The sequence below is a fragment of the Desmodus rotundus genome, chromosome 12 (genome assembly GCF_022682495.2).
Source record: "Desmodus rotundus isolate HL8 chromosome 12, HLdesRot8A.1, whole genome shotgun sequence".
Taxonomy (NCBI): domain Eukaryota; kingdom Metazoa; phylum Chordata; class Mammalia; order Chiroptera; family Phyllostomidae; genus Desmodus; species Desmodus rotundus.
In genome coordinates, this window is record NC_071398.1 from 3,650,470 (window position 1) to 3,667,865 (window position 17,396).

Consider the following 17,396-nt stretch of genomic DNA (forward strand, 5'->3'; position numbering starts at 1 on the left):
AGGGATGCGAGCTGAGACAGGACCGAGAGGCCAGAGGGGAACGCACCAGTTTCTGTGCAGCCGCCCCCAGCCTGAGGCCCCGGGACCAGCGTGGGCCACAGCCAGGGGCCCCTTCCGCATCTTCCTGCGAGCTCATCAAACACATGTGCAGAGACACGCGGAGGAGCGGCAGCCTCTTCCCTGTCACCACCACATGGCCTCCAGGACAGCTGGCACTGCAGGCTTCCTCTGGGCCGGCACTTGGGGGAGGGGCCTGGGGCAGGGACGGGGGAGGGGAGGGGAGGGGAGGGGAGGGGAGGGAAGCAGAGGGCTGAGCCGGGCTCTGAGCCTCAGGGCCCCTGGCCCCAGGGCTGGCCGCCCCGCCAGTGTCCGGCTGGCTCTATGTGGACTGTCACTAGCGCTCTCAGCCCCAGAGTGCAGGCGGACAACATGAGGGGGGACCCTCGGGCGGTGCGAGCCTCGGTGTGGATGATGCATTTAAATCTGTTAGCTGCTTCACGTGTCAGGAGAAGCAATCTGTGACTCGGACCACGAACGTGCGTGTTCACGGACGGGTCTTGGCCCCGGACGCCGCTCACAAGGTTCCAAAGTGAGCAGACTGGAGTGGAGGGGCCGGGCGGGCAGGAAGCACAGGCTCTGTGGGGCGCGGCCGGTGTGAGGGAGCTTTTTGGCACCTCCGTGGCCGCCCAGGCTGCAGGTCTCCCCGCCTCCCACGGGCCCTGCCTGGGCTTCCTGGGGTTTTCTTGTCGCTCCGGCTGTGAGGTGTGGGTGTGGAGGAGGGAGGCGTGTGCTTGGGCTGCTCCAGACTCTTGGCCCTCAGAAGGGAAGGTGTGCGTTTTGGAGGGGAAGAGAGTGCAGTGGCGTTTTCTGGAAAAGAAGTGGCTGTTTTCTGGGGTGTGGGGGGTGTGGGTGGTCTCCAAAGGCCTCTGTGCCCAGGCGGGGTCTGGGGGAATCATCTGTGGGCCGTGAGTGATGGGACGGAGCCTGCCTGGGGTCCCCAAACAGGCTGCAGGGGCTCTTCAAGGGGAGACAGAGATGTCGCCGGAAGCCGACTGGATATCCCTTTGGGGATGCAGACCCCTCTTTACAGTCTGTAGCTGCTGTGTTAACCCAGTCCCTGCCTCCCGCCTGCCCTGTGGAGGAGGTGACTTCTGCACCCAGTTTACAGAGGAGGAGGCAGAGGCCCGGCGGGGACTGGCCTGTCCTGCTCACGCAGTGGGAGGGTTTCCAGGGTGCACTCCCCGCCTCCCCCAGGAGCTGCCATGTTGGAGGTCAGGACCCTGTGCCCGTCTGTGAAGAGGCAGGCGCACGGAGCGGGACAGGGGCTCCTGGTGGCTTTGGGGGGTGAGGGGGGTGGCCCTCACAGGCAGGGCGAGGACGTGGGTTCCTCTGAGGGAGTCCTGGGCCTGGCGCCCTGTCTGCACCCGCCGCAGGTGGCTGGGGCTCAGTCAGGCTGTGCATCTTGGACGTGTGCTTGGGCCGGCCTCAGTTGGGTCGCAGACGATCGGCCCTGTGGAGACTTTTCCGTAACTGGCCAGCCCACCACCACCAGGGGCCGTGGGAGAGGAGGCTGGCGCTTGTCCCTTCTCGCTGTCCCTCACTCCCTCCTCCTGTCCTGGAGGAAGAGGGTGCGGGGCGTGTTCACACTGAGCTGATGGCAGCTCTGCCCAGTCAGAGGACAGGGCTGATCCTGCTGGAAAGTTCTGGCCGTCACACTGCACGCCTGTATCAGAGCGGCCGGGTCTGGCCTTTTGTGGGGTCGGTTTCTCAGGGTGGGAGGAGGTGTTGGACGCGGACTCAGGGGGTGTCTGCTCTGCTTAAAGAGACCTACGTAGCCAGGAGCCGGGAGCTCACGTGGCCTGGGTCACGGAGTGAATGAGGTCACCACACCCAACAGCTATTAGAAGCAGGGTCTCCTGGAGGTCATGGGGTCCAGCTCCCCACCCCCCCCACCGCCAGGCAGAGCTGGGGGATGCTCCTCCCTGCAGAGTAGGAGACGAGCGAGGCCCTGAGTGGGCTCCTCGTCTTTGGGAGGAGGCTGCTCGTGGCGCCCGGGGTGTCAGGTGCTGGTGGGTCAGATGAGCAGGAGATGCCAGAACTGCACCTGGCAGGGGGGGAGCCAGTGACCCAGGGAAGGTGGTGGTCATTGCTGTCGTCACTGTCTTGTGGCTGTGTGTGGCGAGGGCAGACACGTGGAGGGGAGGGATGCTGGGAGGGGAGGGTGGGCAGGGCTGGGTGAGGGCCTCCCTGGCAGCCTGCGCCCTGGCCCTGGCTACTAGGCATTCCTTAGGCCCCAGGCATCCGAGACCGGCCAGCTCAGGCCTAGGGTTTCCCAGGCCACGGCTGGAGCCCTCCCACCAGCCCCCCCTCTGCCGTGTGGCCCTCTGCCCCTCCCAGCCCACTTGTCCACCTGTGGCTCCTGCCACCCCGGTCACCAAAGGGTGGTAGCAGCGTGGCCACCCAACAGCCACCAGCATCTGGCTCCACCTGCCACTGCCCATGGATCTCACAGCTGGCCCCGTCGGGGCAGGGCATTGCCCAATCCTGGGCCCACGCCTGGGTGCAGAAGCAGCTTCCCGGCCTGCTCTCCCCTGTCCCCACCCCCACCCCGGGAGCCCTTTAGGTGTTGGTGGGGTAGATGATCCTTGGGCGAGAGGTGGGCTCAGTTCCTCTTAGGTGACCCTTCTCGGGTGACACTGGGGACCATCCTTTCTCCTGCCACCTGCCGACCTCTTGGGCAGGTCTGTTTCCAGGTGTTTCCTGAGCCCCACCCAGGGATGTGCTGGGCGCCACGCCTGAGCCGACCTGCTGTCAAGGTGGATGAGCCGGCCGGCCTGGGGCCGGAGAACTGCCTGGGGGTATCTGGGTCCCTCTAACACGCTCATCGGAGGGGCCGCTCCTGGCTGGTGTCATGGTGGGAGCCCTTCTCCCGGTCACTGGCTCCCTCTGGGCCAGGCCTAGACTTGGCCACAGGTCGGTGCACCCCTCTCCTGCCTTGGCCACGCCGTCCTCTCTCTCTGTCCTCCATGCAAGGGCTCCCCTTCTGGGGTCCTCCAGCTCAGGAGAAGAGGGGGTGCAGCTGACTCGGGTTGTTGATTTCCCGAGTCACTGATGCTGGGGTGCAGTTGCTGTCTGCACGGGGGGGAACTGAGGCCCAGATGGCTCCTCATGCACCTTGGGGTGCATGTGAGTTTCCTGATAGGAGCCGAGATGGAGGCCCACCTCCCCTGGATTTGCTCGACCATGCCCCCATGGGGGGGCATGGACTAGGGACCAGTGGTCCCTCGCCCCAGCCTCAGTTTCCCCATGTCTGCAGTGGGCAGCCAGGTGTCTCCAGGGCCTGCCTGTCCCTGCTGCTGGCCTCCCAGACCTGTGTCCCTGGAGCTGGGAGAGGGCTGGTGCTGCTTCAGTGTGGGGCCTGGGCTCCTGGGGAAGCGTCCTGTTCAGAACAAGCGGACGCCCGGAGTTCCCACCCAGGTCCCTGGGGAGGGGGCACCTTAGTGCCCAGTAGGGCTGGGGCGGGGGGCAGCTCCTCCGCACCCCTCCGTCAGTCCCCGCTTCCTGTGCAGGGGCAAGGGCTGGCAGGAACTGAGACCGGGACTCCTGGGACTCTGAGTGTGTCCCCCTGTGCCTGTCGATGTCCAGCTTTGTGTGGCTGCCCCCGTCCCTGTGTCTGGAGCCAGACGACCTCGGTGTGAAGCCCTGAGCACTCGGTGCCAGTCCACCCTGTGAGTGAGGCCACTGAGGCCCAGAGAGGCTGCCGGGCCCACCCAGGTCACACAGCGGCTCTGTGTGGACCTGGGGTTCGTAGCTGTTTGATCTCGGGGCCTGTGCGCTCAACAAGCTTTCCTGCCCCCACCCCCCACCTGGGTTTGCTGTCCCTCATGTGGCTCATTTATTACGTGTCTCTCCCGTCCCCACAGCACAAGCTCCGTGAGGTCTCCGTGTTGTTGTTGCTGGGGCCGGGGACCCTGGCGTGGGCAGGGGCCCAGTGAGGACTTGTTGGGTGGGGGTGCGGGGACCCCGGGGTCTGTTTTCCTGTGGCAGAAACAGCACAGTAAGGTCAAGGTCAGCCCCTGCCACGGGCAATTTCTGGATTTATGAGTCTCTATAGCCCTGAGGTCAGGTCACTGTCAGAATAGGTGGTCTAGTGGGTGACCTTTTACTCCCATGGCTCAGGTGAGAAATGGCGTTGAGAGGCCGGTGAGCACCAGAGCTCACACCCACGGGACTGGGACGCGCCCCTGACTGCCAGTCCGGCTCAGGCTCTGTTGGACCCTGGAAGCTGGACAGTGCGTGGCCAGCCATCAGCCTTGGGGGACATGTCCTCTCGCCAGGTGGTGGCAGAGTGGCAGGCTGGCTGCCCCCTGTGGCCGTGGGAAGGGTGGGCAGCAGCGGGGGGGGGGGGGAGGCGCTGAGGCAGGCTCTGCATCCAAATTAGGTGGGGGATCGGAGGCCCTCCTGGAGGAGGTGGCAGCTGGGCTGACTCTGAAGGGCGCACCAGTCTGCCAGGCAAAGGCAGTTGGGGGGTGGGGAGGCAGGCAGTGCTTTGAGGTCTGCACAGCCTGGAGGCCGAAGGGTGGAGCTTGTTTGGGGAACCGAAATAAGTCAAATCACGCAGCCTCGAAGAAGGCCTCGGGTAGCCCCGGAGGAGTGTTTTGGCCAGGGGGTGAGCAGGGCTGGGCTGGGTGTTCTTGGGATGCTGGGCAGGTGTGGGAGCCCTGGTGGATCATCCTGGGGGTGGGGTGCTTGGGTTTGGGCGACGTAGGGGTACGGCACACTGAGACTCTGTTGTGGCACTGGGCATGCCCAGCCTGACCCTGGCTCCGGAAAGCAGAGGTTTGTGGGAGGAAGGAGCGAGTGACCCAGGACAGGGACTTGGCTCTGGGGCCGGCTGTGGGGACGCTTCTTGAGCCCCCATGTGGGTGCCGCTCCGGAAGCTGGGCTGTGGTGTGGGGGGTGATAGGCTGAGGCTGCTCCCCTGCCGAAAGGCTCTTCCGGCTCTGGGCCAGGCTTTGCCAGGTGGCCCCTGTGCCTCGCCCGGGTCCTCGGAAACCATGGGGAAGTGGGGTCCCAGCCCCGTGGAGAAGGGCCAGGAACTGTGGTGGCTGGCACTGCAGGAGCCAAGCTGGGGACCTTGGGGCAGGCAGTAGCTTTAGGGGCACCGTGTGCCCCGCTGAGCTCCGTGAATAGCCGGGGGAGCCCGAGGCCCAGAACAGCCTGCTGAGTCCTGGCGAGGGTGCCTTGCCCCCTGACTTCTCTGTGGTCAGCGGCTCTGCTAACCTGAGTAGGAAGGGCCCTCGCAGACACCTGAGGAGACCTTTCCTGCCCTGGAGGAATCGGGCTGGGTTTGGGGTCAGGGGCAGAGCTGAGTCAGGCTCCGACAGGCAGCCCCAGGCTCTGGCCCCCACACTGCTTCGCCCAGGGCAGGTGGGGAGACTGAGTCAGGGGGCTACCTCGTTGTGTTGCAGGGGAGAAGCAGGAAGTGAGAGGGGAGGCTCTTTTCCTGGCTGGTATTTAGCTCTTTCCTGCTTGTGCCTCTCCAGGGCAGAGCGCCTCCCCGAACTGAAAACTTTGTCCCTTTGTCTTCCCCTCACCCCTACTCCGGAGGCCAAGCTCCGGGCTGGTCCCCTGGCATGCAGCAGGCACACGGCTCACCCCCCACCTCCGTGTGCCCGTCCAGCCCAAGTCAGGGGCAGGTGGGAGTGGGGGCCCCAGCCCAAGGGAGCCCCTTGGCTGTCGGAAGAAGGGAGGATAGTGGCTTCTCGGGCCACAGCTGCCTGGGAGGTGTTCTTGGGGAGCAAGCCCCAAGCCGACTCGTGGAGACTCCAAAGTCAGCATTTCCTGAAGGGGGCTCCTGCCCCAAGGGCCCCTCGAACCGAAAAGACTGGGAAGCGTTCAGCTGCGTTGAGTCCAGCGTTTCCCCCGCAGGACTGGTCAGAGCCTTCAGTTTGCTTTGCTCACATACGCAGGGACCCGGCAGAGGAAGAGCACGCTCCCTTGCACTGCCTGGGACCAGGCGCGGGTGCTGGCCGGGCACCGTGGTGCAGACCACCTCTCGGGAAAGACAGGCGCAGGGCTGAGAGAGAGCCTGGGCCTTGGCGTGGAGCACGTCTGGGCTTGAGTGTCAGCTCTGCTGCCTCCCAGACAGGGGACTTTGGACGAGCAGGTTAGGGTCCCAGTGTTGTCTCCTGGCTGGAAAGAGTGGGAACGACCTCACCCCCACCCTGGGGGTTGGGATGGAAGGACCTGGTCCGGCTGACCTCTGCCCTCTGTGCCCCCAGAGGCCAGGCCACTCTCAGGGTAGAGTGGGGGCCAGGGCCGCTTGACCCCTCCAGGGAGGTGGGCCATGACAGGGCTGGGGCTCACTGCCAACCTGTAACCTTCATCCTCTTGTGCCAGGGGCGGCCTCCGTGGCCTGCCTGCCCCGCCCCAGCGACCCCTCGCAAAGCCCTGTGTGGTTGGTGGTGTTCTCCCCTTATTCGAAGCCGGGAACAGAGGCACAGAGAGGGTTCGTAACCTCCTCGGGTCATGCAGCTCAGACACCGTGGATGTACCATTTGTCTTTTTTTAAGGCATTTCAATGTACTTTTATGTACACATATGTATTTGTGTACACACACCGACAAATTGTGAGGAACACGTCTTTCTGTGTCCACGTGTTAGACTTATGGGTTTACTTTGAGTTTTTCTACTAGTCTTTGTTTTTTTGCTGTGCTCACTTTAAAATCCACTCTACGGCGGTGTGACGGACACACCAAGAGCTGTGCTTGTCTGATGGGTGCAGCTGCCTGAGTTTGGGGACATGTGGGGACACCCGTGAAGCTGCCACCACGATCTATGCCCAGACCTTCCGTCACCTCCGGAGGTTTTCTTCCACTCTATTTGTCATGTTTGCAGTAACACATAAACTCCACTCTCTTAGGAAAAAGTTTTTAGAGTACGCAGTACGGTACTAACTGTAGATGCTAGTAAACAGTAGGTCCTGGTTTTTTGATTAGAAACTTAAAAAGCGTTACACAAGCTACGTGAAGACGGTAGGAACAGAAACCGAGGATGAGGAGGAGGAAGATCCACTCACTATGTGGAGGCAGCAGGTCTGGATTCCCGTGTCCCGGCCCCGCCCCTCTCCCTGCAGCCGCCCCTGTGGCCCCGTGGGGGCTTTTCACAGGAACCCCGGGGACCGTGCTGCTCTCGCCGCTGCCCCCTTCCCGACAGCTGCGTCGCCTTCCATTGCCAGGCTGTTGCCTGGCCGACTGCACCAGCCCCTGGCTGGCAGACACACGGTCGTCTGTCTGCCTGGGGCTGTTGCAGATAAGGTGGCAGTGAATGCGTTGTGCAGGCCCTTTCGCACAGCTGCATGTGTGTGCAGGACGAACCCACCCCCCGAAGGGGGTCTGCTAGGGCAAAGGTAGTGTGCGCGTTATCGACTCTGAGAGACAGGACTGACTTCTCCTTCCCCAGGTGGCGCCGAATCTCACTCCCGTCTGGGTGAACGGGGGCGTGTTTGCACCCAGCCCCGCCAGCGCAGGCCTGTGAAGTCCTGGGCTGTTTGCCCGCTGGGTGCGTAAAATCGGCCTTCCGCTGCTGTTGGAATAAACGCCGCTCCGGTGCTTGGTTTCAGAGCCAGACACGGTGCTTTCTGTTCCTACCCCTCTCTCCTTTTTGTTTTGGGTGATTGGTCGTTTTTTTTTAATCTCTTAAAAAGAAAAGGAAAGAGGAGAAAGATCTGTAGGAGGGAGATTAATTCCTCGTGATAAGAGTTGCGAATGTTTTCCTAATCTCTCATCTTTTGCGTGTGCTTTTGATAGTTTTTACTATGTAGAAGAGTTTTAAAAAATGTAATAGAATTTATTGGTCTTTTTGTTATGGCCCTTTGGTGCTTAGGTGAGGTTAGAGACGACTCACTCACCACAGCATCACGTGAGAATCCCTTCGCGGCTTCTCAGGCTCTGACACCCACCCGGGCAAAAGTGCCGACTTCTGCTTGCTCCGTCCCTGCCAGCAGCCCAGGACTTAAGACTCAAACTTACATCCTTCTGGCCCCTCCAGGTCAGCGCTTCCTGCAGTTGTCTCTGCCTGCATGTCTGTGAAATGGGGCTCTCCTCCCTCCTCCCACTCCTGTTCCTGCCCTGCTCTCTGGGTGGGCCCCCCAAGATACCCACTGTCCTGTTCTCCTGGGAGGGACTCGCATCGCGTGAGGTCCCCGAAGGCCGGCTAGACTTCCCCTTTCGGTTTTTCCCTTATCAAGGGGAAAGGGATCAGAAATGTGTTAAACTGGGCATGAAAAAGTTTCCGTTCTACGGGGGGAGACTTGTGAGGGCAGTGTCAAAGGAATGAATCATTAATGGTGAAATTTCAGGCACGAGTGGGGAGAAGACACTGCTGTACTTTCCAGTAGGGGCGCCTGGGTGGTAGGTGGGTCAGGTACCACCCACTGTGCACCGAGCCCTTGCAGGTGCCCTGGGGGAGCAGGCCCTGGGGCTCTGCCTTTGGGAGCTTGTGCCAGGGGCACAGTCCTCGCGGCGCCGCACCTGGGGCCTGGCACACAGGCGGTTCTAGTGCATGTCTGTTGCACTAATGAACACAAGCGTCTCTCACGGTGAATGAATGGACGAGCTTTTCCAGGCAGTGACTTCCCTGGCATTAGAATTGGCACAGGAGATAGCAAAGGGATTTATCTTCTCTGGCAGCTTGTGTGGTGGGGGGAGGAGGAGGAGATAAATGGGGTATTTGCATTTTAAAGAGGAGAGACTGACTAGGGTAATGTTTAAACTCCCTACCTGCCCATCCACAACCCACCCCCTCTCCACGAACAACCCCCCGCCCCAGCCGCCAGGTGGCAACAGCCTGGCTGTGCCCACCTGTTGGCTTCCCTTCAGATCTCCCCACGCTGCACGCAGCTGGGCCTCAGAGGTCTGAGACCGCCGGCCTTGGCAAGGGGGAAACCGAGGCCGAGGTCAGGGAAGGGGCCTGCCCAGGGCCATGGGGCAGGTCGGTGGCAGAGCTGGGACTGGGACACAGGCCTGTGGCCCCAGGACTGGTCGGCAGCCTGTGGCCCCTAGGGCTGGTGTAGTCAACCTGGGTGTTTTGGGGATCAGTTGGGGTGCGGTCAGTGGAGCTGCTGGCATCATTGGGGGACTTCAGGTTTCACCCCTGCTTGGTGACTTTGCAGGCTGTCACCGGGAGGCAGGGAGATGAAGTGGTGGGTCCTCGGGACCCTGCCCCGTTCTTGCCTCTGCCCGGTGGTCGGGCCCCTCAGCTCTGGGGACAGAGCCTTCTCTCTGGGCTCCTTGGCAGCTGCGTCCTGCAGTCTTGCCTGCCGGCCATTGAGACCTGTGCCTCACTCCCCCCAGCTTGGGTGTCAGCACCTCAGTTTGCTGGTGAGGAAGGCAAGGCCCAGGGCACGGGCAGCCTGTGGCTGCCAGGGCCAGTGGCAGGGAGCTGGGCTTTGAACCTGGGGCTCCTCCCTCCCCCCAGGCACAGCTCACCTGGGGAGAGGTGGGACAAAGCAGCGCTTGCTTCCTGTTCTGGGGGCGGGGGTAGGGGTGGAGGTGCAGAAGGACCCTTCTGCATCTGTCTCCATCTTCTCTGGCCCAAAGGCCTCCTCCACTTTCTGCCTGGTTCAGGTTCCAGCTGGTTGGCTCATCCGTCCCTGCCACACCCAGTTGCCACCCCCAGCGAGGACACAGACACAAATCTGCCACCACGGCGTGGTGAGCAGGTGCTGGGTGGTTGACAGGCGTCTGGGAAGGCGTCCCCGGGTGGGTTGGGGTGGGGGGTGGGGGCCGGCACACTTCCTGGGAGAGGAGGGGTGAGGAGGGCCTCCAGCAGAGGCCGAGGGCTGCTGGGCTTGGTGGGGGTGGAGGGGCGCAGAGGCTGGTGGGGCCGGGGGTGCTGGGCTTGCAGGCTTCAGGCTGGCATCCTGTGGCCCCACGAGGTTCGTCTCTATGCCCAGCCTGTGCTGGGACAACAGCGTCTGCTGAGGGGACAGCCTGAACAAGGGACCCCTCTCAGCAAAGGACAACCCCCGGCCCCATGGCCCATCTCTGAGCGCTGGGCCGGTCCAGGGGCGAGCCTATGCTGCTGGGGTTTTGGCTGCTTCGCCCTGGTCGCCCCAGTGGAGTGTGGGCATGGGGACGGGCCGAGGGCACCCAGCAGGGCCTCTCCTCTTCAGGCCTCCCCCAGACTTCCTCTTCTTGCGGCCACTGGGGCCCCAGGCCCTTCAGTAGCAGGGCCAGAGGCAGCCAGGCTGGGGTTCCTGCCACCGGCACTGCTTGGGGAGGAAGTGGGGCCCTGTGTCTGTGAAGCTGGGCTGTGGGGGGATGGCTGCTGCAGATCAGCCAGCTGCGGGGGGAAAGGAGTTCCTGAGTGCCCCGAAGGCCCGGCCCTGCCCTCCTCATGTGAGGTCCGAGCCCCCGACTCCCTCGGCTCTTCTGGCGGAGGGGCCCAGACGCCCAGTCAGCACTAGGCAGGGAGGGCACCAGCAGCCCTGCCTTGCTGGTTGGGAAGCTCAGAGGGCTTCCTGGACAAGAGCCCTTCCTGGGTCCTGCTGGTTGAGGGGAGGCTGCCGGAGCCTGCCCTGGGCCCTGATGGGGAAGGGCAGGAAGGGGTGGACGTTTCAGACGCCATGGGTGCTGTGGGTGTCAGCGCCACGAGGGTGCTGGGCAGGAAGAGAGGTGGACCCCGAGGGCCGGTGTCACTAGCTGTGTGACCTCAGGGGAGTGACTGACCCTCTCTGTGCCTCAGTTCCCATGTGCATGCGATGGCAGCAGTAGTCACACCCACCTGCGGGGCAGGGGAGAGGGTTTAGGGAGCCACGGCTCGGGCACATGGCAGCACTCAGTGGCGTGTGTGTGTGTGTGTGTGTGTGTATGTGGTGTGCTCCGCCCGCTCTGTCTCAGGCCGGGGGGCTGCAGGGAGCTCAGAGCCCACCGGCAGGGCTTTGGGGGAGGAGGTTCATACTCTGGTTTCCACTTCTAACTCAGTGTGCCCGAGCTCCCTCTGTCCTCCCTGGGAGGCCACTAGAGAGGACGCAGGGAACCCCGCCTCTACCTCCGCCTCCTGGGCGGTGGTGACAGGGACACAGTGGCAGAGGTGTGAGTGCGAGGGGCCTCCCCTTCCTGGCCCAGCCCCTCCCAGAGGAAGGCCTCGGCCTGCCTGTGTCTGCAGGGGTGCATGCTCACCTCCAACTTAAGTGGGACCCCTCATCCCCCAGATCTGGAGCCATCAAGGGGCTGAGAGGGCATCCTGGATACAGCAGATGGGGGTAGGGGCCCCAACACAAACCTTGGCGGTCAAGGCTGCGAGTAACAGAAACTGAAAACTGGCTTCAGCTGCGAGTGGAGCTGCTTGTCCCATGCGACTCAGGTGTCAGAGGCTGCTGAGCTTCGGGCAGAGCTGGGCCCGGAGCAGGGGGAGGGGGGGGGCCTCGCCAGCTGTCTGCATGGGCTTCGTTCTCGGGTGGGTATGTCTGTCCTCGTGGGCATTCAGATGTCTCCTGGGAGCAGAGAGGGTGCTACCCCTTTCCTCTGGGTCAGCCACAGTCCCACAGAGGAGTCTCAGTGAGGTGATTTTGGGCACATGTCCTTCAAACCAGTCCCTGGGTCTCGGGAGAGGCTGTGCGGATGAGCCAGATTGGGGACACATGGTCCCTGAGTCAGGGGACTGAGACTGGGGGAGGTGACCATGCCTGGCAGAAGTAGGAGAGACATTCCCCCAACTGGACCCTTGGGGGTCCCCCTCCTCTACAAAATGGGGCTGCCCCCACGACCCCACCAGAGTCACCTGAGACCGCTGTCCCTCCAGGCAGAGGGACCTTGGCTCTCCCAGGTGCACATGTCTGGGGGGGGGGGGGGGCGGGGGAAGAGGGACAGGGACGCAGGGCTCGGCTTGGCCTGAGGTGGAACTGCCAGCCCGGATGGCCCCGTGGCGGAGAGGTGCTGGGCTGTGCAGGCTGAGGCTGCAGGGTGTTGGAGACACGGCAGAGGAGACCCTTCGTCCAGCTGGGGTCTCAGAGGGGCCTCCTGCTGCCGCTGAGTCAGCAGCAGGACTGCTGTGGGCAGGAGCGCCGGACAGAAGGACCGGCCTTCGGAGACCTTCCCTAGCAGAGGGGGCCTCTGGGCCACGTTTTGCGGGGTGGCTCCCAGGGAGGAGCCGTCTCAAGGAGTGACCTACGCAGGTTTCTTCCCGGCCCTGCCTGCTCAGGAGCGGGATGGGGTCCCTGGGTGGGCCCAGGGCCCGTGCCCAGTGCTGTCATTGTCCCTCCTGCCGGGGCCTGGGAAGTGGCCTAATTAGACCCTGAGAGCAGCGTTTACCAGGCCTGGGGTCCCATGGACCTTCGCAGCTGGCCCTCCTCTCTGCTCGCCTGGCTCAGCCCGGAGGGGCGGGGCGGTGGCGGGGCGAGTGTGTTTGGATGTCTGTCGGTGTGTGTGGTTTTGCCTGGGAGAGTAGGTGTAGGAGTTGCCCAGCCCCCCGGTGTTTGAGGTTTCTCAGCCTGGCAGCCCCGACGCACCAGCTTTGGCGCCAGGCCCGAGGGATGGGCAGTGCTGTCTGGAGCTGCCACTGCCGGAAGGAGCTCCGTGGGGAAGCCGCTCAGCTCAGTGAGGCAGTGGGCCGGCCTGGGCCCCCCAGGAGCACCAGGTTGGGAGCTGGCAGACCTGGGGTGAAATTCCAGCCCTGCTACCGGCCAGCTCTGGCTGCATGACCTTGGACAAGCCCCTCAACCTCTCTGGGCTCAGATACGTATCTGTGAAACGGCTGTCACACTTTGGCCTTACTGGGTTATGAAGGGGGCAGTGGGTGCGGTGTGGCAGTTCTGGGGGCAAGGAGATGGAGCTGGACCCCTGCCTCATACCAGAGTGTGAGCTGGACCCGAGAGCGGTGACAGTGACAGTGACACAGGCAGAGCGCTCGGGAGGTGCTGTCCAGTGGACGTTTCCGGACGTCCGATATAATGGCCACGAGCGGTGTGTGGTCACTGAGCGCTTGAAATGTGACTGGGGCAACAGAGGGGCCGAGTTCATTCCGTTTGGATCGACTTTGATGTTAAAGGGGCCACGCGGGGCTGGTGTTCCAGGAAACCCGGGGCAAGCTTCGTGAGCGCGGGGTGTGCGGAGCTTTAAACGGGACTCAGAGTCAGGTTCAGGCTCAGGCTGATAGGTCAGACCCGGGACTGTGAGGCCCTGCCCCGCCCCCTGTCCCCAGGTGCCCGTCCTTCCCTGCCTCGGCCTGCCCAGCTCAACCCAGGTTGCCTTGTGTGTCTGCAGAGCTGAGGAGCCCGCGTGTCTGGTCGGCCCGGCCTGGACTCAAAGGAAGATGGCTGCAGCGCAGTGACCACGGCCCCACAGTGGACCAGGCAGACCCCGCGTGGCCCATGGAGCTGCAGGCCGAGGGGGCTTTTCCCCAGCCCTGTCTGCCAGGCCGGGAGAGGCCAGAGGCCTAGGCCTGAAGGGGAGGGTGCCGGACCACAGATGCCCCCTGGGCCGTGCGGTCTCCTGAGTGGACGGCCAGCCGGGTGTGCCAAGGTGGGAGCATGCCGGCCAAGGGGCGTTACTTTCTCAACGAGGGCGAGGAGGGCCTGGACCGCGCCGCCCTGTACGAGAAGTACCGCCTCACCAGCCAGCACGGCCCACTGCTCCTCACGCTGCTGCTTGTGGCCATCGTGGCCTGTGTCGCCCTCATCACCATCGCCTTCAGCTTCGGGGTAAGTGAGGGCGGCCTCCTGGGCAGCGGGAGCTCCGTAGGGGTTCGGATCTCGGCTTTGACGCCTGGTCTTGGTGAGGCCTTGGGCAGGTCTTCTCATTTCTGCCTCTGTAAAGTGCTCTGCCCGTGGAAGGTGGGGTTTTAAAATTTTGACATCTGGGGTGGTTTTAGGTATCACATGAATCTGGCTAAGTAGGCTGCCCTCACTTTTCTCCACCACGAACTTGGATTCTATTGAAGAACGTGGTCAGGGGTGGCCTGCGTGTCACTGCCACCACTTCTGGTCCCATGGCAGACATCGAGATTCAGTGTCTGCACCTCCTCACAGAGCCCAACTGCGGTCTCGGAGTCCGTGGGGACGCAGCTGCCCGGCTGCCACCGCTGATCCCGTCTCTGGCCCTGCCCTTGCCACTGCCTACGAGCAGCCGTTGAGCCCTTGACCTGTGGCTTCCGTGGCTGAGGCGCTGATTTCTAACTGATCTTGCATTCGTGAGAACTTGATTTGCAATGGCCACGGGTGGCTAGTGGCTGCTGCATGAACAGCAGCGTCTGAGACGAAAGCACGAGGGCGCTGCCAGGGTAGAGGGTGTTCCTGGCACCCAGTAGGAACACTGCGGGACATTTCAGCATTCAGCAGACAGTGATTGAGTACCTACTGTGCGCAGGTGCCCTGCTCAGCCTCTGTGCTCGTGGAGCTGAGGACCACGAGGCGGGGGACACCCGCTGAGACCTGTCTTTTCTGCAGCCCTCCGGGGTCCTAGTCTGTGCCATAGCTTCAGCTCCTCCCCTGTGTGGGGTGTCTGGGCTCACCCTTTCCTCATGAACCCCTGCTGGTTCTTCAAGGGTTGGGCCTGTCCCAGTGGGTGTGCACAGAGCGCCCGGGAGCCCAGGGAGGCCTGATGGGGGAGTGGGTGGGGAGTGAGCGAGGCAGGGCTGGGCTGTGCAGGCTGCCTAGGGCTGTGCAGGGGGCTGGGGAGAGGTGTAGGTGCAGGCAGCCCCGGCAGAGGTAATAGCACAACCGAGCGTGCAGGTGAGAGGGAACCTGCTGTTTAGTGGGAGCGTAGCCACCACCCACGCGGAGGGAACCGTCAGTGGCTGGGAGCTCAGGGCAGGCTGGAGAGGCCACCCTGGTGGGCTTTCTGGAGGAGGTGGCATTTCCACGCATGTCTTCCGTGCCCAGGAGCCCTCCCAACAGCAGGCCGTCCTGGGGACGGCGTTCCTGACGCTGGCCGTGTTTGTGGCGCTCTACGTGCTGGTGTACATCGAGTGCCTCGGCCGGCGCTGGCTCTGGGCCTCGGCACTGCTCACCTGGGCCTGCCTCCTGACTCTGGGCTACGTGCTGGTGTTCGACTCGTGCAGGAAGGCGGCCTGCGCGTGGGAGCAGGTAACAGACTGGGCTGGTGGCCGCCATGCTGACGAAAGCACGTTGCCTGGAGGGGCGGGTGCAGGGCAGGTGCGGGGTGGACGGTGTGGCGGCGGCCAGCGCCGAGAATGGTCGGTGCGGCTGAGAGGGCCCTGTTCTGGTCATTACCTTTTGTGCGGAGGGAGAGCCGTGGGCAGTGGGCAGCAAGCAGGAGCTCCCTGGTCACGCCCAGGGGCCTGGGGAGGCTTGGTCTCGGCCCAGAGGGTAAATCAGCTCATAGGAAATGAAGGATCAAGTTGGCCCCTCTGACCCAGAGGAAGACTGTGACTCTTCTGTCTCCTCTGGGCATTTGTCACCACATCTCACCCTGCAGGGGAGGGAGGGAGGACGGGAGGGCGGGAGGGCGGGGCCTTCCTGAGGGCAGAGGGCACCGGGGCCTGGGCTGGCTGCCCAGGGGCTCAGTCTGGGGCTGTATCCTGGGCTGGGGGTGGTGTGGCCAGACCCCGCACCTCATGTCCCGATGTCCTGTCCCCAGGTGCCCTTCTTCCTGTTCGTGATCTTCGTGGTGTACACCCTGCTGCCCTTCAGCATGCAGGGGGCTGTGGCCGTGGGGGTCATCTCCAGCACCTCCCACCTCCTGGTGCTGGCCATTCTGATGGAGGTCTTCTCATCCCCCAGCGTCGGCGTGGGGCTGCAGGTGAGGGGCCCGAGGGGGCTGGGTGGGGACTGGGGTTCAGGCTGAGGGCAGCCAGGCCCATGGGGGGGTAGGGGTGAGTAGGTCCTGAAGCTTGGGGGCTGAGTGTGCAGACCAACAGCTTTCAGGGCAGGCTTCCTTGGGAGGCTGCCCCACTGGGAAGGCGCCTGGCCCCTGTGGTCTTTGCCGGTGCCCCGGAGGCTCAGCACCTCCCTCGATCTCTGGCCCTCAGGGTCCCTTCCCAGGTGTGGGGCACTGTCTTGGGATGAACCCTGTCCCTGGCAGGGCTGGGGACGCCCCTGGGCGTTCTGCCTGTGTCTTTGTGTTGAGTGAGCAAAATTTGCACACACTTAGTGGCGACTTACACGTGTTTCTCTCCTGACTGGGACTGGTGTCTGCTCCGGGGGGTGCTGGGCAGCTGGCTACTCCCCCCACCCCAGCCCATAGTGCTCCCTCAGGCTCTGTGAGGCGCTGTGCTGCTCCCTCCCCAGAAGCGACTGGCTCCCTGGTCTCTGGGGCCCAAGCCCTCCGGACCAGCGAGTGCTGGGCAGATGCCGTGTGGGGCCTGAGCCCTGGTCCTGCCGTCACACCGCCTCCCTGCCTGGGCCTCAGTTTCCCTGCCTGCCCTGGGATGGGTGCACCTCAGTGGGCTGGAGGGCAAGGCACAGGCAGGAGTGCCGTCCCCGGCTCCCCAAGGGGACCAGGCCACACCTGAGCCGCCTCCACCCGCCTGCCCGCAGCTGCTGGCCAATGCCATCGTCTTCCTGTGCGGGAACCTCACGGGCGCCTTCCACAAACACCAGATGCAGGATGCCTCCCGCGACCTCTTCACCTACACCGCCAAGTGCATCCAGATCCGGCGGAAGCTGCGCATCGAGAAGCGCCAGCAGGTGGGGTCCCGCCTCCCCGCCCGCCCTAGCCGACCCCCTGGCCCCACGCCCTGCATCCTTTCTCTGTGGACATTGGGTGGCATGTGCATGGGGCGTGTGGCCAGACACCCATGCAGGGTGTCACCCCAGCGTGCAGCTGGGAACATGGGGGGACCGTGTGCCTGTCAGGGGTGGTGGTGGGACCAAGGCCACCAGAAGTGGAGGGGGCAGTGGGCAGAGCAGGAAGGAGGGGTGTGTGGGCCAAGCCTGGGGCTTGACGTCACCCTGCCTGTGCCCCGCATCCCCGTCCCCCGGCGCCCAGGAGAACCTGCTGCTCTCCGTGCTCCCCGCCCACATCTCCATGGGCATGAAGCTGACCATCATTGAACGGCTCAAGGAGTGTGGGGACCGTCGCTACCTGCCCGACAACAACTTCCACAGCCTCTACGTCAAGAGGCACCAGAATGTCAGGTGGGTGGGCAGGGGGGCGGCACGTGGTGTCTCCCGGGAAGGCCTCTCTGCCGCCCCATCTGGGCTGTGGGGACCCAGAGCTCAGGCTTCAGAGCCGGGAGGTCTGCGGCAGACAGCGCCTCTGGCTTCCCAGACAGCCTTAGCCTCCCTGAGCCTCAGTTCGCTCATCTGTAGAATGAGAGGCCTACTAGGGGAGGGTGGGGTCGCGCCGTACCAGGGAGCCCAGCTGTGAAGTCGGAGCGAAGGTGAACATCCAGGGGAGGAGAAGGGAGTTACCAGGGGCCAGTGCACTCGC

General features: G+C 63.7%; 1 protein-coding gene across 7 annotated transcripts in view; it reads left to right on the forward strand.

Annotated features, from left to right (window-relative positions):
* ADCY7 (adenylate cyclase 7) overlaps positions 1-17,396 on the forward strand; it is a 46,833-nt gene that overhangs the window by 11,386 nt on the left and 18,051 nt on the right. For 2 of the 7 annotated variants that reach the window (XR_011650676.1, XM_045188410.2), the window contains exons 1-6: positions 4,589-4,669; positions 13,269-13,705; positions 14,885-15,088; positions 15,603-15,764; positions 16,502-16,651; positions 16,953-17,101. Coding sequence is in view for 6 of the 7 variants with exons in the window: in XM_045188410.2 (XP_045044345.1) it covers positions 13,535-13,705; positions 14,885-15,088; positions 15,603-15,764; positions 16,502-16,651; positions 16,953-17,101 (836 nt within the window). In the remaining variant the exon portion in view is untranslated. Of the gene's footprint in view, positions 1-564; positions 590-4,588; positions 4,670-11,265; positions 11,371-13,268; positions 13,706-14,884; positions 15,089-15,602; positions 15,765-16,501; positions 16,652-16,952; positions 17,102-17,396 lie in introns of those variants that run through there. The other 5 variants (XM_045188411.2, XM_045188412.2, XM_024551556.4 and 2 more) reach the window with 4 other exon arrangements.